This window comes from Tachypleus tridentatus, chromosome 1 (genome assembly GCF_004210375.1).
Source record: "Tachypleus tridentatus isolate NWPU-2018 chromosome 1, ASM421037v1, whole genome shotgun sequence".
Classification (NCBI taxonomy): Eukaryota; Metazoa; Arthropoda; class Merostomata; order Xiphosura; family Limulidae; genus Tachypleus; species Tachypleus tridentatus.
The window spans coordinates 150595772-150620553 of NC_134825.1; the positions used below are offsets into that span (position 1 = coordinate 150595772).

Below are 24782 nucleotides of genomic sequence, written 5' to 3' on the forward strand. Positions count from 1 at the left end.
AATCCACAATGCCCGCAGGATAAAGGACTTTTTCATGGCAAATAACTTGATTCTTTTGAACCATCCAGAGTATTCGCCCGAACTGAACCCCATTGAAAATGTTTGGAGGTGGATCGCAAGGGAAGTGCTATAGAAATGGACGTCAATTCCAAACAGTGCATGATCTTCGTGAAGCCATCTTCACCACTTGAAATAACATTCCTTCCAGCCTTCTTCAAACGCTTATATCGACCATGCCAAAGCAAATCTTCGAAGTTATTCGCAATGACGACCGTGCAACTCACTACCGAGACCTTTTGTTGGGCATTTCCTACCCTGTTTAGGACTTCTTTTTGGCATGGTCTTAAACTTTTAACCAGCTAGTATTTAGGCTAATTTCATAGTGTTCACATTTTCCTATTAAATGCTAAAAAAGTTTTTTATTTTTATTTTCCCTTTTCTTATTTTCATCTTTCGAAGCTCTACTCAAATGAGTGGTTGAGTCTAACAACGCAAAATGCATATATTTCTCTATGTTCATTGGCCTTAAGATTTTAGCCAGCAGTGTATATTGTACGTAAATAATATCAAGTATTTAATTTAAAATACACCTGTAGTTATAAATGTTTATTTAATTACTTTTTATGATACTGAAATAACAGAGTCAAATAGGCTTATGGGGTATTGATTTCCTCTTTCACAGTTACTATAGATGTGAAATTTTATAAATTCAGTATTCTGACTTTCAATAAATTTGTATGTTTGTTTGTGATATTTATTTTGTAGACCACAGGTGCATTTGACTTCTTTCTCCTTTTTAATAAATTTGATGTCATTATACACGAAATTGAACAACATTACGAAATGGTGCCCATAACTTCTTTCTGATAGAGGTCTCTGCTTGCAGAGATCTGAATTGTCAATGCTTCATTAGATCTGACTCGCGAGTTGTACGTGTTTAAATGTAGAAGTAAGTGTTAATATTTATTTAAGAAAATAACATATTTATAGTTATTTTTAAATATTTAAATCCAGTAAGAAGTTAACACATAGTTGTATTTATACCAAGTTTCTTAATACATTTTAGTTGGAGTAGTTTTATGTATATTAATAATGTTTCTAAACTGGCTAAGCTACGCCTACTTATTAGTGGCTTTTCACATTTATAAATTGGAAATCGTGACTAGTAAAGGAAAATTATTACTAATTTCACAATGAAGCTGGTAGTTAATAAGCGATTACAAAATATTTCTGTTCGTGGAAATTTGATATAAATGATTTCCATTTCTTTCACGCACGTAATATATTGCATAAAAATTAACTTCATGAAAGTGTTTGTTCTTAAAAACATATTGTGAAACCAGTCTAAATGTTTTAGGTAAATTTTCAGATCTCACAATTTCATAATTGTAATTCAGCTACTGCTAACACTTTTAGTAACTGATATTTACCTACAGTATCTAGTAGTCAGTGACCTCAGGATGCATGAAACTCCAGAGGAATATCTCAAGATATTTCTTAACAGTGACTTGAATACAGATGTAAATGGTATATGAAGACCTGTGTATTTTGAAAGTTAAAATGGTTTTGAAGGGTCAGTTTCGTTGGCCTTCTCCGTAGATTATGATCCTGTGCTTTCAGTTGTACTGAGCTCCACCACATCTTAACACCATATTTATATTCTTTCTTTATCAATCCATTGGCATTTTCAATGCTGTTCACACCTAATATCTTTCTTCACTTCTAACTATATGTCTGAATCATCTGTTTTGCTTTTTTCCAAGATTTTACAAACACCAACTTTTTTTTTCATGAAATCATCTCAGTCTTTCTTACAAAGATATTCTGTGCATCCATCTTAACGTTTTCATCTTGGATATTTCTAAAACACCTCACTCCTTTCTTCTTATGGTGCAACTTTCTACACCGTAAAGTTTAACTATTATTTTCTGAAGTTTGTTCTTAAGCTTTAACAGTATTTCTCTATCAACAGTCATTCAGAGACTTCATTTTTTCCATCTAGCTCTTATTCTTTTCATCACTTCTACTTCACAACCTCTTTCCTCATTGATGCTGGAGCTGTGATACTTAAATATATTTGTTTTTTAAACTGCAACTCTTTTCCCCCCTGCTTAGTATTTGTTTTTCTCATTGTTTACCTTTAACCCACCTCTGTAGATGTTCCTGCTACGTCCTGCACCTCTTCCTTTGTCTTGGTTTTTATAATCAAGTCAATTACAAACAAGAGTTCCCAAAGCATTCCTCTCCTTGTCTCTTCACTCAAAATCTCTTGTCACTAACACAAATGGGACTTGAAGTCAAACCTCAGTGTAAACCTACTTTTACTTCAAACCTTTAAATTCTTCTTTGTTCTCTTTCTTATTGCTGCCTTTGCTTTGCTTTATTATACATTGTTTTGACTATACTTGCCAAATCCTCTTGGACTCCTTTCTCTCCGAGACACCAAAAAAATGATTTCTTGTGGCACCCTATAATACACTTTTCCAAATCCACAACCATCAATACAGCTTTCTGTTCCCCTCCAAAAACCTTTCCTTCAGCTACCTAACAACAAATATTGCATTTACTGCTGCCTTCCGAGTCATGAAAGCACAATCCATTTCAGCAGTCTTTACAACTTACCTTATCCTATATACTACTACCCTTTTAAACACTTGAAATATATTCAGTTACTTTAATTGCACCTTTATTTGTATATAGGAACCATATGATTTTCTCTAAATATGAAAATAATTTTTGTCTCTCCATATATCCTGTAGAAGCTGTCCTCCCATTCCAAGCATTTGTCATTTCTATTACTATTTCTGATGGGCTTTTCCAAGTTTCATTTTGTCAATGGCTCTTCACCTCTAACCTTCCAGGGAACCTTTCACAACTGCAACTTCTTTTATTTTATACATTCATCAATTCTTTACAATACTTTTTTCCATCTCTTCTTAATTTTCTTTTCATCAGCTTGAATACAACCTTGTTTGTTCATTATGATATTTTACTAAAGTCTCTTAGTTTGTTTGCTTAATTTTGCTACTCTGTATATTGCCTGCTGTCCTTCCATTGTTCCCAGAGTTTTGTACCACTCTTTCCAGGCTTCATTTTGGCAGCTACTTTCTGTGCTTTCTTCTTGCATATTCTATTCATCACAATTATTTATCATTTCTTTTAATGCCTCTCTCTTGTTTTATTACCTCTTGGTTTCCTCTAGTCAGTGTATAAAATTAATATTTTGGAACCTTTCATTTATTATCCCTGCTGCTACAGGTCAAAGGTCATGTCATCACATTTGTTGATTTGTATTCAAAAGTTTACTGAACTGTTGACAGAAAGTTCATGACAAAACTGTGGATTATAATTCAGAATTTAGTATTGCACATTATCCAGTTTCTGGACCACCTGGAGAATTATCATCCCAACTCAGTTAATATAAGCTCTGTAATTAGGGTAACAAAAATGCAAAAAATTAAATTGTGTTTTTCTACAACTATGTTAACAGGTTTCCAAGATCAATATACACAATAGTTGATTACATGTAATTGACATAAGATACAAAATATCTGCAGTATAACCGATCAAAAACTGAATGTCTTCATTGTGGCTTTCTTAGCTATTTTGATGTCTTAGGGGGTGCCATCGCATACTTTTGAAACAAGGTTTCAAGGTAGTAGGTTGTCTTTGGTCTACCCAATTTTGTATTTTTTAGGCCAAAGTATTGTAACTAAATGTGATAAATTATAATGGAATTTTGTGGTACTGATATAGTAATTTATCATTTTATTTATTCAAATGTGTATATAGAACCTAGAAAATTATCTTATTTAACCTACTCAGTGTGCAAAATTTCTTGAAGCTTGGCAACAGCCAAGTACAAAGGTTGTAACAAGAAAAGATAATTGTTTCCTTTACTTGTTTATTTATTGTTCTATGTTTTAAGGAAGAAAATAGGTTTAAGAATAATCTAGGTACATATATAATGTATAATAACTGAAATTATTATTTTACAAAATATTAGTCTGCTAAAACACAAGACAGGTCACTTTTCTGTTATTGGATATGGTTAACATGAATACACTGGATCATTGTAACTGCTGTGATGTTAGCCAACAGTGACTGAAAGTGAAATGAATAAGAATGACAAATATATATACTTGTATTTAGTTATGACACTTAAGATATTTAGGCTAAACATTTGTGTTTTTGAGTTATAATTTGTAGTCATTCTGGAACAAAAAAATGATTTATTTCCTGATGTTTTTTTGATGGTTACAAGATTGGTCAAATCTGCTGAACACACACAGGAATTCTGATTCAGTAGTGAAAATAAGAGTTTTTTTTTCTTAAGAAACATTTGATAATTATCTGGAGGTTATAAACATTTCACATGTGAAATTTCAAAATTTTCTGCTGCGTAAAAGTATTTTTAATCCTTAAATCAAAATTACCTTGCATGCTGGATAGTCAACATTCTAAAAAAAATTACAATAATTTTTTTTAAATTAAAAATTTTAATACTTAATTTAAAAACCTGATTTTTTTTATAAAAGCCTTGAATGTTTCCCAGTAACTTGCAAAACTTTGTAAAGATAGGTGTTCGTTATAAATTTATATATATATATATATACTCGTGGAAACTTTCATGGTTACAAGCTAAATGGATTCCAAACAATTCGTAATTTTGCTCTGTACAGTGTAGGAGTCTGTACCACTCCCAGTTACTGGAGTGATTCTTAACTCATTATTCCACTTAAGGAGGAGAGAGCAAAGCTGGGTGCCCTACTGGTAAGTCTGGATGGTTTTTCCAGACTGTATAAGCAGAACCAACCTATGAGAGGACTTCCTTATAATTCTGAATCAGAGATGACTCTTTGCTCTTCAGTTGAGTAAATCATGATCCTTCTTTTTGGTCATTCTCTTAGTTTCAATAATTGTAGAAAAGGGCCCTCAACTCTTTGTAATTTCACTTGCAGAGCATCAGTTCCTGTACCATTTGTTGAACTTTGTTCAACTTCCTCTTTTTAATTTTGAGTGCAGGAGGTATTACCTTGCCTTTCAAGTTGGAGAATTAGGAATTTGGTTCATGGTTAATCCCATGCTGAGTAATCTGTTTCTTCAGGTTGTGTGAGACATGGTAGGTCCAGTAATTCCAAGTTCAATGCATTGTATTTTGTCTTCATGTTGTGATGTGCAGTTGTACACTTTTGTGTTACTTGTCTTCTCATCATAATTTAATTGGCTCAACTTGCAACATTCTGTAATTTTCAGGTTTTGTTCCAGTAGTACTGCATTACTAAACAAGACCAAATACAAAGCAATCCTCATGCTCCAGTCACAACATCTTGGATCTAAATTTGGGTCCACAGCCCTGTAATCCCAGTGACAAAATGTGGAACCTGATCTGTCTGGTTGGAGCCTGTACTAATTTGTTCTTCTCGTTATGTTAGGATTTTGCCTTTGTGGCCATTTGGCATTTATTGCCCAGGAATTAGATTTTCTGTTATCAGGGTGAAGAGTGTACTTGTCCCAGAAGTAATGCAGACCCCATTAATGTGCTTGTATTATATCTCATTTTTGCACATTTCTATGCACCTTCTGTGTGGATCTTGCCCTCACTGGCCCTTCCACCTTGTCAGTGTGGGATTCTGGCTAAAGTGTGAGTGGAGGTGTGTTTTGAAACTTAAAATTTTCCTGTATTGAAAATATATTTTCATTAATACTTGTCCCCTCTCACATTCTCCTGCCTACCCTTCCTTTCACAAAAATGGCCAGTTTTGGGTCTACCAATTAGATTGTCTAAAAAAACTGAATGGGAAATAATAATGGGGAGCTTATATATGGATCTGGGATGGAGAAGCATTGAAATAGGTGGAGAGAAACACAATATTTAACTTGTTTGGACAATATTTTGAGGTATAAAGGCTGAAGCAAGTGGGGTAAGATGAGCATGGAAGAGAAACTTTCACCAAAATAGAGTTGAAGTGAGAAATGAGATCAGTGTTATTAGAAATATGTTTTCAGTATGGGAAAGTGTTAACTTCTGTTCATGTCAGTAACTTAACATACTCGTATCAGACTCAAATACTGAATCAGGAGGCACGTAGAAAATTCTAATGAGCATCTTTTTTGTTTTCCATCAGGTTTCTCTTCCCAAACCCTATATTTCAACACATAACCTTTTAATATTATAGGCCTTTCAGTCTATTTATGAAATTATTAATGTTTTGTTTTTTACAGTAAGCATACAGTGTTTATATCCATATTTGATAGCCATTCTGTGAACCCTAAAGACTAAATGTGAACATATCTTACAGTAATCTAAAACTTTTTTCTTCTCTTATCCATTCTGTGTATTGAGAGTTTAAGACATTTCTTAGACGAATGTTTCTGAGTAGATGAAACTTAAGGATATTGTGAATGTTTGTGATTAAACAAAAGTTCTATTTTTCATATATTTTTAGCTCACAAACATCCATGTTTTAAGACTGGTTTACAAGTAAAGGATGGAAGAACAGGTGAAATGCAAAAAATGTTATGTAGATAATCATAACTTTGAAAATGATTAAAAATGTGGCTTGAAGATGATGACAGATGTAGCCCAACCAATTCTGCCATCCCTGAGATACAGAATGAAAAAAAAACCTGTACAGATAAAAGACCACGTTGCAATTCGCCACCTTTAGAGGGAGGAGAATCACCTTGTGATTTTTTTTACCCAACATCTGGGTAAGTTGAAAAAAGTCGGATTAGTGACATATAATTAGACCAAATATTACATATGAGTGAATTATGAAGTAAATGATTTTTTTTATAAGACTACAAAATTAATCTTTACTTATGCAAGATATTTCTCAAAATTTATGAGTATAGAAAAAAAGTTTACAATGATACCTCAGAAGTCTAATATTTGAGAAGTAAGTTGTTGGTGGTTTATGTAAAATTGCATAAAACTTGAAACATTAATATGGAGTGTTTAAGTTTATAATCCATAAGTCGTATGTTTTAATTAGTAATAATAGTAAAAACATTTACTCACCATCATATCTTCAGGTACATTTTGGTTTGTTTAGAAATCAATAGATGGCACTTGTGTCATAAGTTTTTTGGATTATCAAAACTTGTGTCAAGAACTTGTATGGACACAACTAGAGTTTTAAACATGGTTATTTGTACGAGACCTTTAAATGTTTGTGAACAAAAATTACTTTTAATGTGGTCCTATCTATGTATATGAATCAGATGATATGGTCAATTTCTTGTGTATGTATGTATGTATATTTAGCTACACGTATGTGTGTGTGTGTATTCACCTGAAGCATAAAACAAAAAATTACTTTTCGCTAGCACGAGCGTGTGCGACTTCTGTACACTTTTTTCGACTGTCTTACCAAGAGTTCATTTATTTTTGTCTACGTAGTGTTTACTATAACTTCAAAACTTCTGTGTATATTATTGTGCACAGTAGCAAGTAACCTAAATCGCTGTCAGCCAAAGAATTTCTACTTGCCATGTTTCTAAGTTAATATGACCTTTGATTTTACATTTGAGCTCCCCTGTTTCCAAGAAGGATGGCGTATTCCAATTGAATAAGTCTTTATTTTATCATAAGTTTGATGTTAGTATAAAATGTACCTATCTGTATCTTAAGGTATATTGCTCAACTGTTAAGGAACGGTCGTAGTTTTCTGTACTGCTAGTAACTATTATCAGAAGCCCGGCATGGTCAGGTGGTTAAGGAACTTGACTCATAATCCGAGGGTCGCGGGTTTGAATCCCCGTCACACCAAACATGCTCGCCCTCTCAACCGTGGGAGCGTTATAACGTGACGGTCAATGCCACTATTCATTGGTAAGAGTAGCCCAAGAGTTGGCGGTGGGTGATGATGACAGCTGCCTTCCCTCTAGTCTTACACTGCTAAATTAGAAATGGCTATCGCAGATAGCCCTCGTGTAGCTTTGCACGAAATTCAAAACAAACTATCAACAGTGGCTCTTCCGAGTTTTGATGGTTTTTTCGTGCTATCCAGTAAGCACGTTTTTGTTGTTAATAAAACTGTGATTGTCAGGTGCCCGGAGACCTGTACGAGATTGACTACTGCGGCCAACCTCAAAAAAAAAGATAAAAAAAGACCGTTGTTTTAACAACATGGGTCTGAGGCAGCTTCCTAACTGAATTAACAGTTTAGAATATCAATACGTTAACAGCCAGAAATACCTTCCATAAGGTTGACCTTAATGAGAGTCGACCAATGGAGAATATTATTATATTATTATTCCAACCCCATGTTGGCGAAACATCCTCAGTCTTCATTGGTGTCAAGAACACGTGAGTTGGTGGAACGACAATTTAAAAGAGGTTCATGTATTTGGAGAATAACAGAAACCAAAACCAAATTCAGCATTAATGCGTTGATGACTTGCTGATCTGTAATAATTAATTGCAACAATCCAGATCATACCTCTCACTTTCTACAGACAAATGCAGATCAATTTGTTGAAGAACATACCCGGGGTTTAAACCCCGTGATAATCAGTAATCAGTTTGGCGATTCATTTTCAGAATTTGACTTCACTTTGATTTGAATATTAGTTTTGCGAGGATGCAACCTTGTATGTGCAGTTGGACCCAACTGACTCTTAACGCACTCTCCAACCATGACCGACCGATTAGCAACTTCCTGGTCAAATAACATATGGAGTGAATGAGCAGTCCAGTACGCTTGCTAGATTTTATTCCGATTGGACATGCGTAAGAAAGTGACATTTGTGTTTTAAAGTATTAAACAACCTCAAGATAAATAACTATGATAAAATAATATTACGAACTGCATTTGCTTATTACAGAGATGCTAACCATTACGATTTGAGCGTAATCATTACGATTTTGGTGTATACATTACGATTATACGCTCATACAAACAAATATTACAACTTGTTGCAACTCCCAAATTATTATATATTATATAGGCCTATACAATAAAGTGTTAAATTGTTCCCCCAGGGCTTGAAAAGGGTGAAAAGAAAATTTCTAGTGAGATACAAATAAATTTTTATAATAAATAAAAAACATAGTCCAAATGGCTACTTGCGATAGTCATGTTTGTGTTTGAAATAATAATAAAAAAATGTTTGTAACTCCGACGTCTATTAATAGTTGAGTGCGGTGCTTATCCATACTGGGTACGTGGGGGAATCCGTAGTTACGTCATCAGTGCTTGTCAACGCTTCCGTAGATGGGCATTTATCGTTTTCTAAGCGGCATAGAAACACCAATGCGATCGTTCACAAGATGGGAAAAAAGAGGCCTCGTTCACCAGATTGTCTTGTTTCTGGCAAATCTAAAAGGACTAAAACTGTGAATCAAAAATTTTGGAAAGAGTATAGTGCAAAATATCCGGTCATTGCATTAAAAGTCAGCGACAGTCGTGCGTTTTGTACAGTTTATCACGTTGATTTTTCTGTGGCGCATGGCGGGATAAACGATTACTCCAGACAAACAAATCGGCATCTCACCAATAAAAGGCTGAGGCGAAGTCATAAACGATGCAGATAACGTCATTTATAGGTAAGAATTCAGAATATGAAAAAGAATTTCAAAATATATTTTAATTAATTTATTAAATACACAAAACACAGTTATAAATGAGCAATCTGTAGCAGTAATAAATAATAATAGTTATAATAATAAACAGCTTAGAGACATTGGTCAGGTCTAGTAGCCGCAACTGATAAAGGGCTCTGTCTACAATCATTACGCTCAGTCATTTGAAATAGTTGGCATCTCTGTTGTTATTCTATATTTTCTGTTATTAATATATTAGACTTGTCAAAGTAAAAAGAAAGTTTAAGTGAAATATATTTTATGTTTTGTATTGTATTATAAGCTAAAAGTTTACCCTAATTTTAATTTGTTGCAAAGTATGCATAATATGTGTGCGCGTGTGTTTGATTTTTCCTTCAGAAATGTACAGGTGGTTGTGAATCTTTTTTGTTGTTTTTGTTAAGATGAAAAACTATAATATATACAACTGTTGTTGCCATAATACGTTGTTCTATTGGTGATGTACCTATTAACAAAGACGCTTGTACCGCATGGTTCACATCTAACCATTGTTAGTGAACTGGTAAACATGTATGATAGAAGAATCGACCATATTACCGCAGCAACTCGGTGATTTCACTCATTTTCAACTTGTTACATCACTGTTAGGCTCGCATTAGTGTCTGATTGTACAACGTGATAACAAATGCTTTCTGGTGATTCTTTATACTGCAAAGTCTACATTATCAAATGAATATTTCTGGACATAAATTTTAATAGTATACATTTGTATATAAGATCATATCACTGGTCATTTGGTAATTATTTGGTATAAAAATACTTTCAGGATGTCACTGGCGCTGTTTAATAACAGTTCTTATCATTATCTTATTATGTTATTCCCAATTTGCCCCTAAAGAAGAAAGAGACACCTTTGAAAATAGCTCAGATTATCGGATTTCATATTTTTGTGTTGAAATGGTTTCTTGAACCTGCGTGTTTTCTTAACACAATTATTAGTAATGTTTTGTTATTGTGAAAGCATATGAAACCCCTAATATCTTTTAATTGTTTTGAAACGTCTATAGTTACAAGGTTAAAAAAAAAGTAATATTTACATTGTCAAATATTCGGTTTCGAGACGGCGTTCGTTGAATTAACTAGACTTTTCGTGTTACTTTGTGCATTATTCCTGTGTAACTAGCGTATAGATTTAGCTATGTGATCTAAACTGTCAGTACGTGCTAACTGAATAACAGTTAACACTCCTACGAAAAGTGGGGCCTAATAGGCCCCAGAGCAACTTGAAAAGTTATTAATATTAGGCTAATAATTTTGTATTTAAATGAAATTTAAATGATATTTAATGAAATGAAATCAAATGAAATGGCAATTTCATTTAAATACAAATTTATTAGCCTAATATTAATAACCTTTCAAGTTGCTCTGGGGCCTATTAGGCCCCACTTTTCGTAGGAGTGTTAACAGTGCTAATTTAACTAAGCGCCTTAAAACAGCTTTACTTGTGAGTGTTATCATAGAAAAACTGATTCTTTTTTTAGGTCTGTTAGTAAAGTAAGGTAACTTATTGATGGTAGAAGAGTAAACGAAAAGACATCAGAAAAGTAGTAAAAATCACGGCCGTTACCAGTGTGTATAGAGAGAGAAAACATTTACCATTTGGTTACTTCGTATTACCCAGTTAATGTGTTGTTAGTTTTTGCTGGGTATCTCTAAATAGTTTTGTGAATAATACTAGAGGGAAATTGGTATTTTCGTAGTGTGGTACAAATGAGATAATTCACATCAAAATCACTTCATCTCATAGTTTTCTCAGTCAAGTGATATCGTGGCGTGTTATAAATTAAAACTTATCTGCGTTCGTGACTTCTATGGATTATTTTGCCTCAGTAATTTAGTTACTACTGTATGGGTCTATAATTGATCTAAACATCTTAAGCCACCCAAAATTTCTGGGATATTATTGAGATTACGGCCTTAAAAATGAGTTGTTTCCAGGCAGACTTTTGGTTAGACCCAGATTTTAAGTGATTTCTCCAGGTGCGTTCCCTTGGCTGTGGCTCATTGAGTTAATTTTGTTTTTTAGTTATAGCCCCTCTAGGCAGCTTACTTTGACAAGAAATTGTTAGTAATATCTGGTATTTGTTTTATAACAAATAAAATTAGTGTTTGCAATTAACCTGATGAAAGTGTTTGTTTTTTTTTGTCGCCACGCGGCGTCGAGGGAGATAAATTTATATATTCAAGTTCTGTGAGGGATTAATAAGGGTAAAGGGGATTTTCGAATTTCAGTATTAAATAAAGCCTTTCAGAGTGAAAGTCTTCGATCATTTAACGTGGGAGAATGAAGTTTGGGAAGCGATAATCAAAGGGCGTTATACACATTCTATATTGTTGTTTTTGTTAAGATGAAAAACTATAATATACACAACTGTTGTTGCCATAATACGTTGTTCTATTGGAGGTGTACCTAATAACAAAGATGCTTGTAACGCATGGTTAACATCTAATCAGATTAGCTTGTATACTTGTACAGAATGTTTTTACACTGCCACGACACACGATGTTACTGATAAGATTCAGTCGGCGACTTGAAATCCCACATCAAAGACTGGATTTCATCTCAGCATAATTTTGAAAACAGTTAGTTTTGAGCTCTTTTAACCGAGTGTTCGTACACGCGCATGTGTAACTTTAACACGAATGTTTTTTGCTTACGTTTTAAAGTTTCGCACACGAGAACATTGTGTTTATACGAAATGGCTCTATACTGAACTAAATATATGTCACGTAGGTTCGTGTCGCTACGGTTCATCACCTTGTATTCAACAGCACCCAAATACTGTTAATAATGCTTTTTTTTCTATCTATAAATAGCATTGGAACAGCTAGTAGGGCGATTGCCATATAGGCTGAGAAATTGTATTATGGCCAAGTGTCGGCACAAAGGTTTTTGTGTAAACATACAAGTAAGGAAAAGACTGGATGTTCATGTTAACAGCGGTTATCAACAGCAGACACATACTAATTTTTGTCATGCAATATGGAATCTCCGCACAAGTTCCAGAAACTAGATATTCACAGATATTTTGTAATTCCAAAAGAGCAAAGACCTCTCAGAAAAGAAAAAAAAGAGACCAATTTGATACAAGTTACTTCATGTGTTAGTAATTTTTAGCTTTTAATAATAACAAAAATTACTAAGAAAATACGCTAGGTTCTTTGACCTTGAGGCTAATGACTTGAAAAATGAGACTGCTTGTGTGACCCGTAAAAAGTTGTGTACATGAAATGGATGCGCATTCGGTCATCTGGTACGCATGACCTGGTTGGTAGAGCATTCAGGTCGCGGGTTTGATTTCCTTCACTGAATATGCTTGACCGTTTAGTCGTGGGAACGTATAATGTTATGGTCAATCCCACTATTCATTTGAAACGAATAGCTTGGGTTGGTGCTTCTTAGGCCTTTTATTGTCTGTCGCTTGAAAGTTGGGGAAGGCAAGTGTAGATGGCACTCGAATATCTTTGCACAAAATTCAACAAAACAAACAGTCATCTCTCACGCCATCGACAGTTCGTCGCGAATATCCAAATTTTACAGTCAAATGTTGACGTTAAAAACGCAGGTTCATTCGTTTAAGAGGGAAAGAGCTCGAGTTTCAAAACCTGTGATTGGTAGGTAAATAATATGGAGGATACAACAAAGGGTAACCGATTTTTATGCACAATGTAGGATATATCCTTTATTGAATTAGTTACAGAGAATGAAAAAAAAGGTGTCGGAGAGGAAGTTTCAGCCAAACACATTTAACAATAAAACCCAGAATAACCTGTCTCTGGTTCGTTTGTTTGTTTTCGTTATAAATTTACTATGAAAGTAAACTGAATTTGCGAACTAAATTCAGCGGAGAGTGGCTACGATTTTGACTTTTCTTTATTAATAGAAACATGAGGTCTAAACAGCAACAATTTCGACTTCGATAATTTACCGCTTTCCATGATTGGCACAGATAGCCTGGCTGCTTTGTGCCATAAAACACCAAATCAACCAACCAACCGCTTTATGAAATCAATAGAACAGTTATATTAAGTTTGGAGACTTTGAATACGCACACTTTATCTTGTCATAACTGTAAGTCTGGTTATTATGGTAAATGCCTACATAGGTTGAGGTTACACTGTATAAGTAACATATAAACTTAGCTATAAGATATTGGAAAGAAAGCTCTTACATTACTATAATAAATTTTCATATAAAATAGTATAAGTTAGGAAATAAGTCTTGTTGACAGATAAACACGTTTATAGATGCATGATTCACAAATTTCTTTCTTATATTATCTTTCCATTCTTATTTTTGCCATAAGAGCTGGAAATGTTGTGAAGTTATTTTTCAGTTGTCTCATCAACTTGTGATGGTAGAAAACTGGCTTAACTGTTAAGGACGTGTGTAACGGGTATGTACAGAAAGTAGACAAACACATATTGGTAGGGGAAGCCCCGTATATATAACGAACTTTGAAAGTGGATTAGATAAAGAAAAGAATAGCCGTGGTACGCCTTTGGTCACAAAGTTGCCATATGCAGTAACACTCAGCCCTCATAATGTTAAATATTAATAAGCGTTAAAATAGTAACGGGTATAAACTAAAACCTGGTGGTTGTAAAATAAACTGAATCTGTATGCGCAGATGAACACGTGATTTCATGGATATTTACGCAGCTCTATTTGCTGAAACTGTCAATGCTTGGCGCTGACAACGTCGGTGAAAAACAGGTTGTAAATATAACCTTCGGAACCGGGTCGAAGAGTATCACCAGCTTCAAGTTCAGCATAAAAATTTCACTTTGTATCCATACTGTACGCGCAATATCCAGTTCAGATTTATTTAAAACTGTGTAAGGGAAGCTACTGCAAATGTAGATAAAATTTAGTTTTGTCCAGTCACTTACGTACATGGTTTGAAGAAGTTAGTGGGGCTGAATAAATCTAGGCTTCACGATGCCAGTTCATGGAGTAAGTAAGAAAAGTCTTAAATGGTAGTTGTGTCTACGCTAATTGTATAACTGGAAGCAACTGATTGTAATTTATGTATATTACCGGTACTTTTAATATGTTTCTAGAGGACAGAAATTCGTGTTTTTTTAAGAATTATTTTCATGTATACCCAATGAACTTAAAATTTTATCTGTTATCTGTTGAAATTTTTAGGTCTTGCATCTTTAGCTTACTCTGTTTTCTTGTACCATATAAGCCTAATTCAATACTTTTATATTTATCTAAATTTCATTGTAAGGTTATTGATGATTGTTGTCACTAAAAGTATATTTTGTACACAAATATTAATATATACAAATTAACAAGTTGGCATGCTCAGTTTTATTATTCAAAATACAATTATTGTAGTCTCTCAAGATTTTAACTTTTTATTGTTTTGTCAACACAGAGTATTCAATGTTTAACATGCTACAGGTGTAAGTTTGGATAGATAGATAATAGATTATTTATCAATGCTGTTTATGAATATCTAGGTGATTTTGTGTAATGTTTTAATATACTGAGGGTTGAGTACATTTATTAAAACAAACTTGAGTTTTGTCACATCATTACAGACAATGCCACTGTGTCCAGTCATGCTGTTTGATGACTGTGCATACTGACAGTAGCCATACTGTTTGGAGTCCAGCACAGTAGTTTTTGTTTTAAAGTTGTCATGTTCAAAGTGTGCAACTTCACATTGGGTTTTCATAGTTCATCTAGGATACATGGATAAGAGTTTCTCAGCTCCATGTACAATAGTCCTGTCACACAGAAACCCATAGGTGTTACACCCAGTGTGTGTTTACATAGAATAACACATATACCCACTTCATTCTACAGCTGCTTGAGGCATGTAGTCATTGAAAGAAAGGTATGACTAGAAGCCTTATATTTGTGAACATATTCCCTGTTGGAATTGTTTATTTATAGAGATCCTGTTTTTTGAGTTTGTTGCATACTTTTACACAAAACAGTTACAGATTTTTCACCTGTTACTAAATGCCACGCTTTACTTACTATGACTGAGTTATAAATAATTTCAGATCTATTTCTGAATGGTCATAATACACCAACTTAATTGTTCTTTTATTTTCCATTGTCATTAAATACAAAGGGTATCACCATCTAGAAAATTGTAAATTGCCAACCTGAATATGTTTGTGATGTGTACATGTGAATATTTTGGGTTGTAAGGGGCTTTTACCTATCTTTCCCCCAAACCACCAGTTTTTGGTGGTATCCATCACACTACCTATGAAAAGCCAGAACAGTTACAAAATCTAATGCTTAAGTTCTGTTCCATACAACTTTAAATCAATTAGCTATCATTCGGGTGACCCGGCATGGCCAGGTGAGTTAAGGTGTGCGACTCGTAATCTGAGGGTCACGGATTCGAATCCCTGTCACACTAAACGTGCTCGCCCTCTCAGTCGTGGGAGCATTATGAAGTGACGGTCAATCCCACTATTCGTTGGTAAAAGAGTAGCCCAAGAGTTGGTGGTGGGTGGTGATGACTAGTTGCCTTCCCTCTAGTCTTACACTGCTAAATTAGGGACGACTATCGCAGATATCCCTCGAGTAGCTTTGTGCGAAATTTAAAAACAAACAAGCTATTATTTGACTTCACAATCATTTTAATATCTAATATACACATCTGTGTTTAACAGAGTAATTTTATTTCCTTTTGTGTTGTGAGATTATTAGTCACCTGTTTTGTAATAGATTTTCAAATCATTGGTATTTTTTTTCTTGAGAAATTTTCATGTGTAGCGTATATTGTAGTAATTACTTTTCACATCTATATGTTATGGATTTGACCAATAGATGTTATTTTAAAGTGGTTATCATTTCATAATGGTGTTTCTAAAATGAGAAGTCTACTTTATAAATATTGCTGAAAATGTTACCATTAATAGCATGCATGCAGACCAAGGGTTTAATTAAGAATTTCAACTGTTTATTGCTGTTTTTTGTAATTGTGAAAAAATGTTTCATTTAAATTGAATAAACATGATTTTAATACCTGTTAAGTTTCAAAGAAATTAAAACATTATCTAGAACGTGAAATTTTCGTAATTAAAAATTTCCTATTTGGAAGATACTACAATTGATTATTGTGGTTGGAAAAACTTGGTCTTGCTATAAACTCATTAAAACTGTCACAATTTCTGGAACTTTTTATTATTGTAGAAAAAAAACTGTTGCTTTCCAGTTCTTATCTGATCTCTCAGCTTGCAGAATGTGTATACAAGTGTATGGTATAATGATAGCTGGTATGTGTCATTAATTCTCATTAAGTAATGTTTTTGAACTAACCTAGATAGTGTTTCAAAGATAATAACCAGGTATTTGTAAACTGTTATGTTTGGCTTTGTGACAGCACATTTTGTACTACTATTTTGAGTGAACATTCAAAGATCCAGTTTTGTGATTAATACCATCATTGTTGTTAATAGTTTTATTTCACATATGTTGTTTATATATTTTATTATTTAGTTCATATGTATGTTTGAAACTAGTGGTACTTACTTGTAGATAGTTCTAAGTGTAGGTTTAAAAAAAAATGATACGTAATGATCTGTAAATGGAAGTCGTAATTTAAGTCTGTTTGCAGACTCTCTTTGTTAACCTGAAGATGACACAAGAATGTTGAAACATTGTTCTGTACTTAATTTTAATTAAAGTTTTAACACCCATACCAGCTGTCATTAGAATACAATTGAATAGTTTATTGGTTTTCGCAGAATAACCAAACATTTAAAAATCGTTTATCTATTTGTAAAAGCAAAGTAAAATTATTATTTCAAAAAACAAATAAGATAAAGTTTCTAATTATTAAAAGCTAGAAATATAATACTCTTCATACTGTAGTGGTATTAAATGATGTTCTTTATGGTTATTATATAAGTTTTAAATAGCTATTAAAAAGTTAAGCTCCTAGACTAAGTATCATTCACTGTAAAGGTTTCTTGGTTAGTGATATTAAATATATTTAATTGAATCTCATAAACAGGTAAATATTTTTATGTTGTTTGTGAAAACAATGTAATAAATGAATTTCATGGATTAAATAAGTAAACTTCTCAGCTTTTTATTTTCTAGCTCAAAAATTAAGATTTAAAAAAAGCAGTGTTAACCTAATTTTTTAAAACCTACTTTATCAATTGATATGTAGTTCAAATGATTGAGCTGTAGTTGATTATAATAATTAGTAAGTATGAAATGCTGTTGTAATGGCATTGTTTTGAAGTGAAGGGTATGAAATTTCTGTATATTTTTTGTGCATTGTCTAAAGTTTAATATATTTGTTTCTTGTAACACATAGATTTATATTCTCATGCACTTATTTCCATTACATTTTCTTATGTTCATTCTTACATACGTAAGAAAATACTAATAGTTTATTCTAGTTTTGTACCTATACATTTTTATTTTACTTTTTCATCTCCATTGTTTCCTATAGGTCTTAGAAAAGTTGTTCTAATAATACCTATAACTTATTCTACAGGCCTGAACAAGTAGAACAAAGAATAAGAAATTTAGAAGTGAAAGAAATTGATGATGGGCATAATCTTTCAAATCCTCAGGTAAAATGATGGTTTGAATTCTGTGTAAAATAACCACAGATAGTTAAGCAAATTGTAGTTACAAATATCCCTTTTTAATAGTGGAAAAATATAAGCTACTACAAATATAAATATTACAGAAATATAATTTGCAGATAAATTTTCAGACTTCAGGTTTTGAGTTCTAAACCATGCCTATATTCAGTGTACCTTTCCCTTTAATGATAGATTTTTTATCTGTATTTCTCTGCACCAAAGAAAAGTTTTAACACACTTCACTTACATTTGATAAGCTTATTTATTGAGGGGTGAACCCTGTAAAACCTTGAACCTATGCTGTCTTCTGTTTGGTTATTGCTCTTGTTTGGATATGAGAATATTTGAGGGGAGTGGGGTATGCTTGTTTTGTCATTAGCCTGTCCCAGGATTCTTTTTCAGCCATCAGTGCATCATACATATCTGTTTTTAAAGAAAAATAGCTTTATTATTTTCCTTTTATATTTGTATTTCTCCATATGCAAAAGTTCTTTTGTTTGGTTGTTTGTTTGTTATTTTGTGTTCCTTTTCTTTTGTTAGGCTCTTATGTTTTTTTTTGTCGTTACCAATCTCACCTTAAGTCTTAGTGTGTAAGTGTTTAACCTGGTATAACAGGTTGGTATTAGGTTTGATATTACAGTACAGTTAAACTGATAATAATTTAATTACATTCCAACTGCACTTGACATGATGTATGCCACTATGTTTTCAACCTGGAAGGAAGGATGTGATTAATTGTATTATCAGTGTCATTATGATGTAACATTATCACACCTATTACCAGCTGTTGCTTTATTACATTTGCCATAATGTTTTTCTGTGTTCTTGTTTTACTAAGAATGTCTGAATCTTTATCCAAATTGCTTTTCCTGTTTCAAATTGAGAGCTTATCTTATGAGTGATAACATTTTTGGCCATTAGTATTCTTTTACTGTCAAAATTTTTAGGTCACTTTAATTTTGAATTAATGGTTATTTCTGATTCAGGTGTTTGTTTTGACCAGTGTCTGTTGTTCTTCAGCTGTTATTGAATCTTTATGAACTTTGGACTTTTGTTTAGGATCTTTTATTTCCTGAGTATTTCATATTGAAATAATTTGTCTCCTGTCACACTGGCTTTACCAACAATTTCGTATAGTTTATTAGTTTTTTTTGTTTAGGTGGTTTACACAATTTCTTATCACAAACCATTAGTTTCTGCCTTTTAGGCTTTCTCACTGCTCCATTGGAGAGTCTGTAGATAAGTGATTCTTTTATTTCATGTTTATTACCTTTGTAATGGTTTCTCTTCATATAACTCTTTAAGTTAGTTTTTAATTAGTTTTTCATATTATTTTGATCATTTAAATGGATGCAGGTGGTTGTGCTGCTTTGTGCCAATAAAATCCAACAATCAACCAGTCAGATAACTTAGTCTGCAAGATGAGTGAAATATTGGATCATAGGTTGTATTGGTGTTGATGTACCCAAGATCAGCTGCTATCAGAATCCAGTTTTAACAATCTGAACACTTCTAGTGTGTGCGTATGTGTTGGTGGTCTGCAACTAGTTTCAAAACTCATCTTTAAATAAAGCATGCACTTATCACACTACAGTTGAATACATTTTTCAGAATGCAAAACAGGTATATCTTAGATGAAGTTGAAGAATTCATCCTCTTTCATTTATTTTCCTGTAAATCCTATAAACAAATCAACATGAATTTTGGGATACATTGTACTCTAGATCGCGGAGGTACGTGAATGCATAGTGTATTTTCATAGGTGAAGAAACTTGCCAATCTAGTGTTATAAATAAGATTGTAAAAACATCAGGTAGAGCAGTTTGGAATCAATGACCACAGACTTGCATTTAGCTATCTTTCTTGCTCATTGTCCTCTTAGCAGTTGATACTTTTGTAGAAAAGAATCACTTTACTTAAGCAGAGCACAGTATGTGCATTGTTCTTTGGAGTTTCAAATATAGGGCACTCTCTTTATACTTGCTGATTGGAACCAGTGTCTTTAATTTATAATCAATTTATTTGCTGTACTGTTCTTTTAACCCCTTTGCAAGGAGAGTCCCTTTAAATGCTTTATTAAACACCTTTAATATCAATTTTTGTGAATGAACTTAACATTATGATGTGTCATGATTTAGTTTTATCTGAATTTTATGCCCTATATTTCAAAATAAATCTTTAAAAACTAATGTATAATCAAGAGGTTTGAACATTTATATATATATATATCATACTTTGCACCTGTTCTCAATGCTGTTTTAGTAACTGTCATGTGCCTCAAGGGCACTGTTTACTTGTGCCGAAATGAATTACAAGTTGTGAAAGACATGAAAGGAAAGTTAAACATTAAAAATTAACCATGTGAAAAGAAAAAAGAGTATTTGGAAATTAACAAAAGGAAAATCTTTAAATGTATTATATAAAAATTTAAAGGTATGTTGTAGTTTATCTCTTACCTAAATTTAATTTAGTTCATAATGATAGCTAGTTAGTGATATGGTAGAGAAAATGTAAAATAAATTATAAAAATTTACCTTAAAAAAACTTTTAATATCCTTTTTGGAGATTCTAGAAATTATGCAAATGAAATATGAAAAATGTTTATACTTAAAATATAAATCTCTTTGCACTCAATTTGTTAATAGTTTAAATTTGAGAACTACAATAAAAAAAACATTTTTATTAAAACCAATTACAAAATTGTCAGTATTTGTGTACAAGATACTTATGACCTTCAGCAGAATCTTCCCAGTTTTTGAAAGGACACATTAAGAAATCTGAGCTACTGCATTTAATGTTGTACTAAGTTTCTGCAAATTACATGAGCCTGCCATGAAAGACTTGAGTAGTGAGGCCTATATGGACTGTGGAGGTAGGCTGAAAGCCTATTTCAGTTCACTAATTTGCATTGGTATGACTTTATCTTACTACTAATCTGATTTTTCATTCCTTAGATGTGGCCATTGTAAAAATGGTTATGGATATATATGCCCCTGTAGAAGGTGTCAGTAATCTCTCATGTTATTTCTTCATCTGGATAGATTGTTATAGGGAAAGTTTACTGATGTTGGGCTTTCAGTTTGTCATTTTTTGTGCACACTGAGTATATTATCTGTTGTTTCTTTCTTTTTTAAAGATAACTATTTTTTTAATCAAGTTGCTACTGCCTCAAGACAAGATGTTCTGGAAGTGACACTTCAGATTACTGAAAACAGTCAATGAGAATTTAGATAGCAAGACAATAAAAATATTTCAGTAAAAAAGACAATTTGTTAAATAGCTGAATATGAAAGTTACTTTTAAATCTTTTAAAGTTTTAACTGTTTTCCAAAGTTGGATATACTTTATAGAGATGGTTTGTATGGATATTAAAACTAAGATAAAACACAGAACAATGTTTTGACCTTCTTAGAACATCTTCAGGTTAACAAAGAACAAAGGTTCTGTGCTTTATTTTAATTAGTTTTAATACTCATACCAGCCATCTTTAGAATACATTTTCACTTCAAATGGATTTCTTGTCATTATGAATTAGACATGTTTTGTTTCCTGTTAGACATCTGTTGTTTTTCTATGATTTACCAAGATGAAATGTAAGAAAATAATTTTAAATGGTTTTATTTCTAAATAGGATGGGAAAACAAATACCTCTTTGCTAGCTACCTTTTATATAGTTTGACTTTTCTAATTGAGAATTGTTTTCCATTGTTGTTTTGTTATTTCTAAGTGTTAAGTAAAGTGTTTGTTTTCACTTTATATTTCAGTTAAATATTTTGTAGTATTAGTAATGGGAGTTATCCTTTAAGATTTAAAACTGCTGAATTTAATTTTAAAAGATTTTTTAAAGTAAAAATACAGTAAATAATTTTTTCCTTCGCCCTTTAGTATTGAAAAAAGGAACCTCTTAATTGTAAAAAATTTTGAAAGATCATGTAAACATAGCTTTTGTATGATTGCTGTTGTGTATCTGATAAATTTTGTTCATTGTTTTTCGTAGGTTCAATTAGCATTCTCACCACCTCATGATGACAGACTTGGAGATGGAACACCTTTCTTTTCACTGTTTAGCCAGGAGTTTGTTCCTTCTAACACTTTCACACAGACATTCTTGCAAGGAATCCTGTCATTTGTTGAAAGCAGAGATCCTGGTAAGGTTGACATACCAGGTATTTCAATACACACCTCCACTGTTGAAGATAGTGATGGCCATATGTTATGAAACTTGGGTTTCAGACCTATTTGACCACATAGAAGGCAGCATTGAGCATTCATAATCATGTTATATTATGATGACTCTGATTACACTATGTGGTACTCATTTCTATAAAAGCCATTGGCCAAAATAATGTTCAAGCAATTTTGTCTGAATGGTGAAAGGTACCTCTTGGGTAGATCAAGTATAATCTAATATTTTTTGTAACAATTTACAGAATATGGGTGCCACTATTAACAGCTATTGGTATATAAAATAGAATTAATTTAGTTATCAGTTGAATTTATCTGAAAATGTTGGTATGAATACTTTCATAGTTTTATTTATGTATCTATATGTATGCATTACATTTCATATTCAGTTGTGTTTCAGTCTTAGATTTGTTTTTGATGTAATCTCTGGCTTTTAGTGATCTTCTTGTTTGATGAATAACATTTCATTTACCAGATCTGTTACTTATTTATGAGGTGTTTGCAGCAGCCACTTTGGCAAGATCTTTAATCCCCTTTTTTATTAGAACTACCAAACTACTAATTTTGTATGTTTTTGAAGTATTTATGTAGAAAATGCTGTGAATGGTTGCTGTCTCAGTTATATACTGAATTGAAAGTGTTTGTACAAATACTACAGTTTAGATAGAAATGATATTAAATTGTTAGTAAATAATGTAAAAAATGTATCTGCTGTTATACACATGGGTTTATTGAGTTTGGTTTTGAAGTTTGTATTTAAGTTCCAAAAGTCCAAATGCCAAAATATCATAGTTTAAATGTGTAACTACTTTGGGCTAATTTTGATACATATTATATTTAAATTTGTAGTGGTGGCCAATGCTTGGATGGAAACCCTGCTTGATGTCATTGACTTACTTCCAAAAGAAATTATCAAAAGAGATGTAAGCTATTTTACTTTTTGCTTTGTTACCTATAATCACTGTATCTAATATATATAGTTGTTACATACATGGATACATATAGGTTCTACAAAACAAATCATATTCTGGAATTGTTAAAACTTATGATTGTACAATTTAAGATACACTAAGAAAAGGCTTATTGATAGTTTTCTATGCTTATAATGCTTAGCTGTAAATTCTGTGGTATCTGTCAAGTATTTTGCAGTAATAAGAGTGTTAAAATGGTGATTAATTTGTGTGTAGTTGTCTGATTTTCTCATTACTGTATCCATTGACATTTGCTGTATTTGTTTTACATCATGTTCAAGAATACTTTTTATTGGTTATAAGATCTGACAGTTCCCAAGAGTACTTGAGTTTAGGTGCAGTTTTTAATAGAACTATAAATAGTTTAAAACAAAACAATTGTGGCTACTTATTACATTACTACTGTACCTGTAACAACATTACTATTGCCAGAAATTTCTCTTAAAGGTGAGCTACATATGTAGAAGAGAATGAAACAAGCAAAATATAATTCGATAATGAAAATAATGTTTTTACAAACTGAGTAAAATAATTCTTAAATGTTGGAAAGAAATGTGGAAGAAAGCTAAATATTGTAAGGTTTTGATTGGATTTAGTAATTATTTAAATATCTTCTGTTAACAGTAGTTTCAGTCATAGTGTTAAAGATTATAACATAAAAATTGAAGGACAACAAAGGACCTGTCATTCTTGATGATGAGAAACCAACTTGAAATAAAAATGTATCTCAGAATGGCTGGTATTAATGCTTTTATTGTTAAAGAGAGAACAATGTTTCGACCTTCAGGTTAAGATGATGAAGATGAGCTAGGAGGGTTGAAACATTTTTCTCTCTTTAACAATAAAAGTGTTAATACCCATACAAGGGACCTGTAAGCCCATCTAAGTTATCTAATTCACTAAAATTTAGAAAAAATTCAAAGCCACCCATTATTTTTCAAACATTTATGGAACCTTCCCTTAACCCTTTCAGTATGGGAAGGTCAAAGTGCACATCATGACTTTTTTTTTTTTTTATTAAAGTCACATTTACAATTCAATCAAGTTGTTCATTTACATAACTAGAATTTATTTCAAAACATTATTAATAAATTAAGTTTTTTAACAGATATTTTAATTTATTAATTTCAAAAATAAATATTTAAACTAAATTCTTTATCTCCTTGTATATGTATTGTGACATTTGTGTGCTCTGAGTTGCCTATCATGTTTCATCAGTCCTTCTTTGTATTTCATGTTTAACATATACTATTCATTATAATATAGGAATTATTAAGGAATATTCTAATTTTACAGCCTTCAATCTTTGTTTTTGGAGATGTAAACTAGAAATTCAGTCATGCTTGCTACACTCACTTGTCACGTTCTCTCTTCCAAAAACTGCCAATAATCCTCTCTAAATTTTACTATTACATCATTTACAACCAACAAAA

The 24782-nt window shown here is 32.3% G+C and overlaps 1 protein-coding gene across 3 annotated transcripts in view; it reads left to right on the top strand.

Moving 5' to 3' along the window:
• The first annotated feature begins 861 nt into the window (after nt 1–861).
• LOC143226989 (serine/threonine-protein phosphatase 4 regulatory subunit 4-like) overlaps nt 862–24782 on the top strand; it is a 52073-nt gene continuing 28152 nt past the window's right edge. For 2 of the 3 annotated variants that reach the window (XM_076458540.1, XM_076458555.1), the window contains exons 1-5: nt 862–949; nt 6450–6714; nt 18100–18178; nt 22191–22341; nt 23228–23301. In XM_076458540.1, the coding sequence (XP_076314655.1) occupies nt 6557–6714; nt 18100–18178; nt 22191–22341; nt 23228–23301 (462 nt within the window). In that variant the 5' untranslated portion in view covers nt 862–949; nt 6450–6556. Of the gene's footprint in view, nt 950–6449; nt 6715–14267; nt 14568–18099; nt 18179–22190; nt 22342–23227; nt 23302–24782 lie in introns of those variants that run through there. The other variant, XM_076458547.1, reaches the window with a different exon arrangement.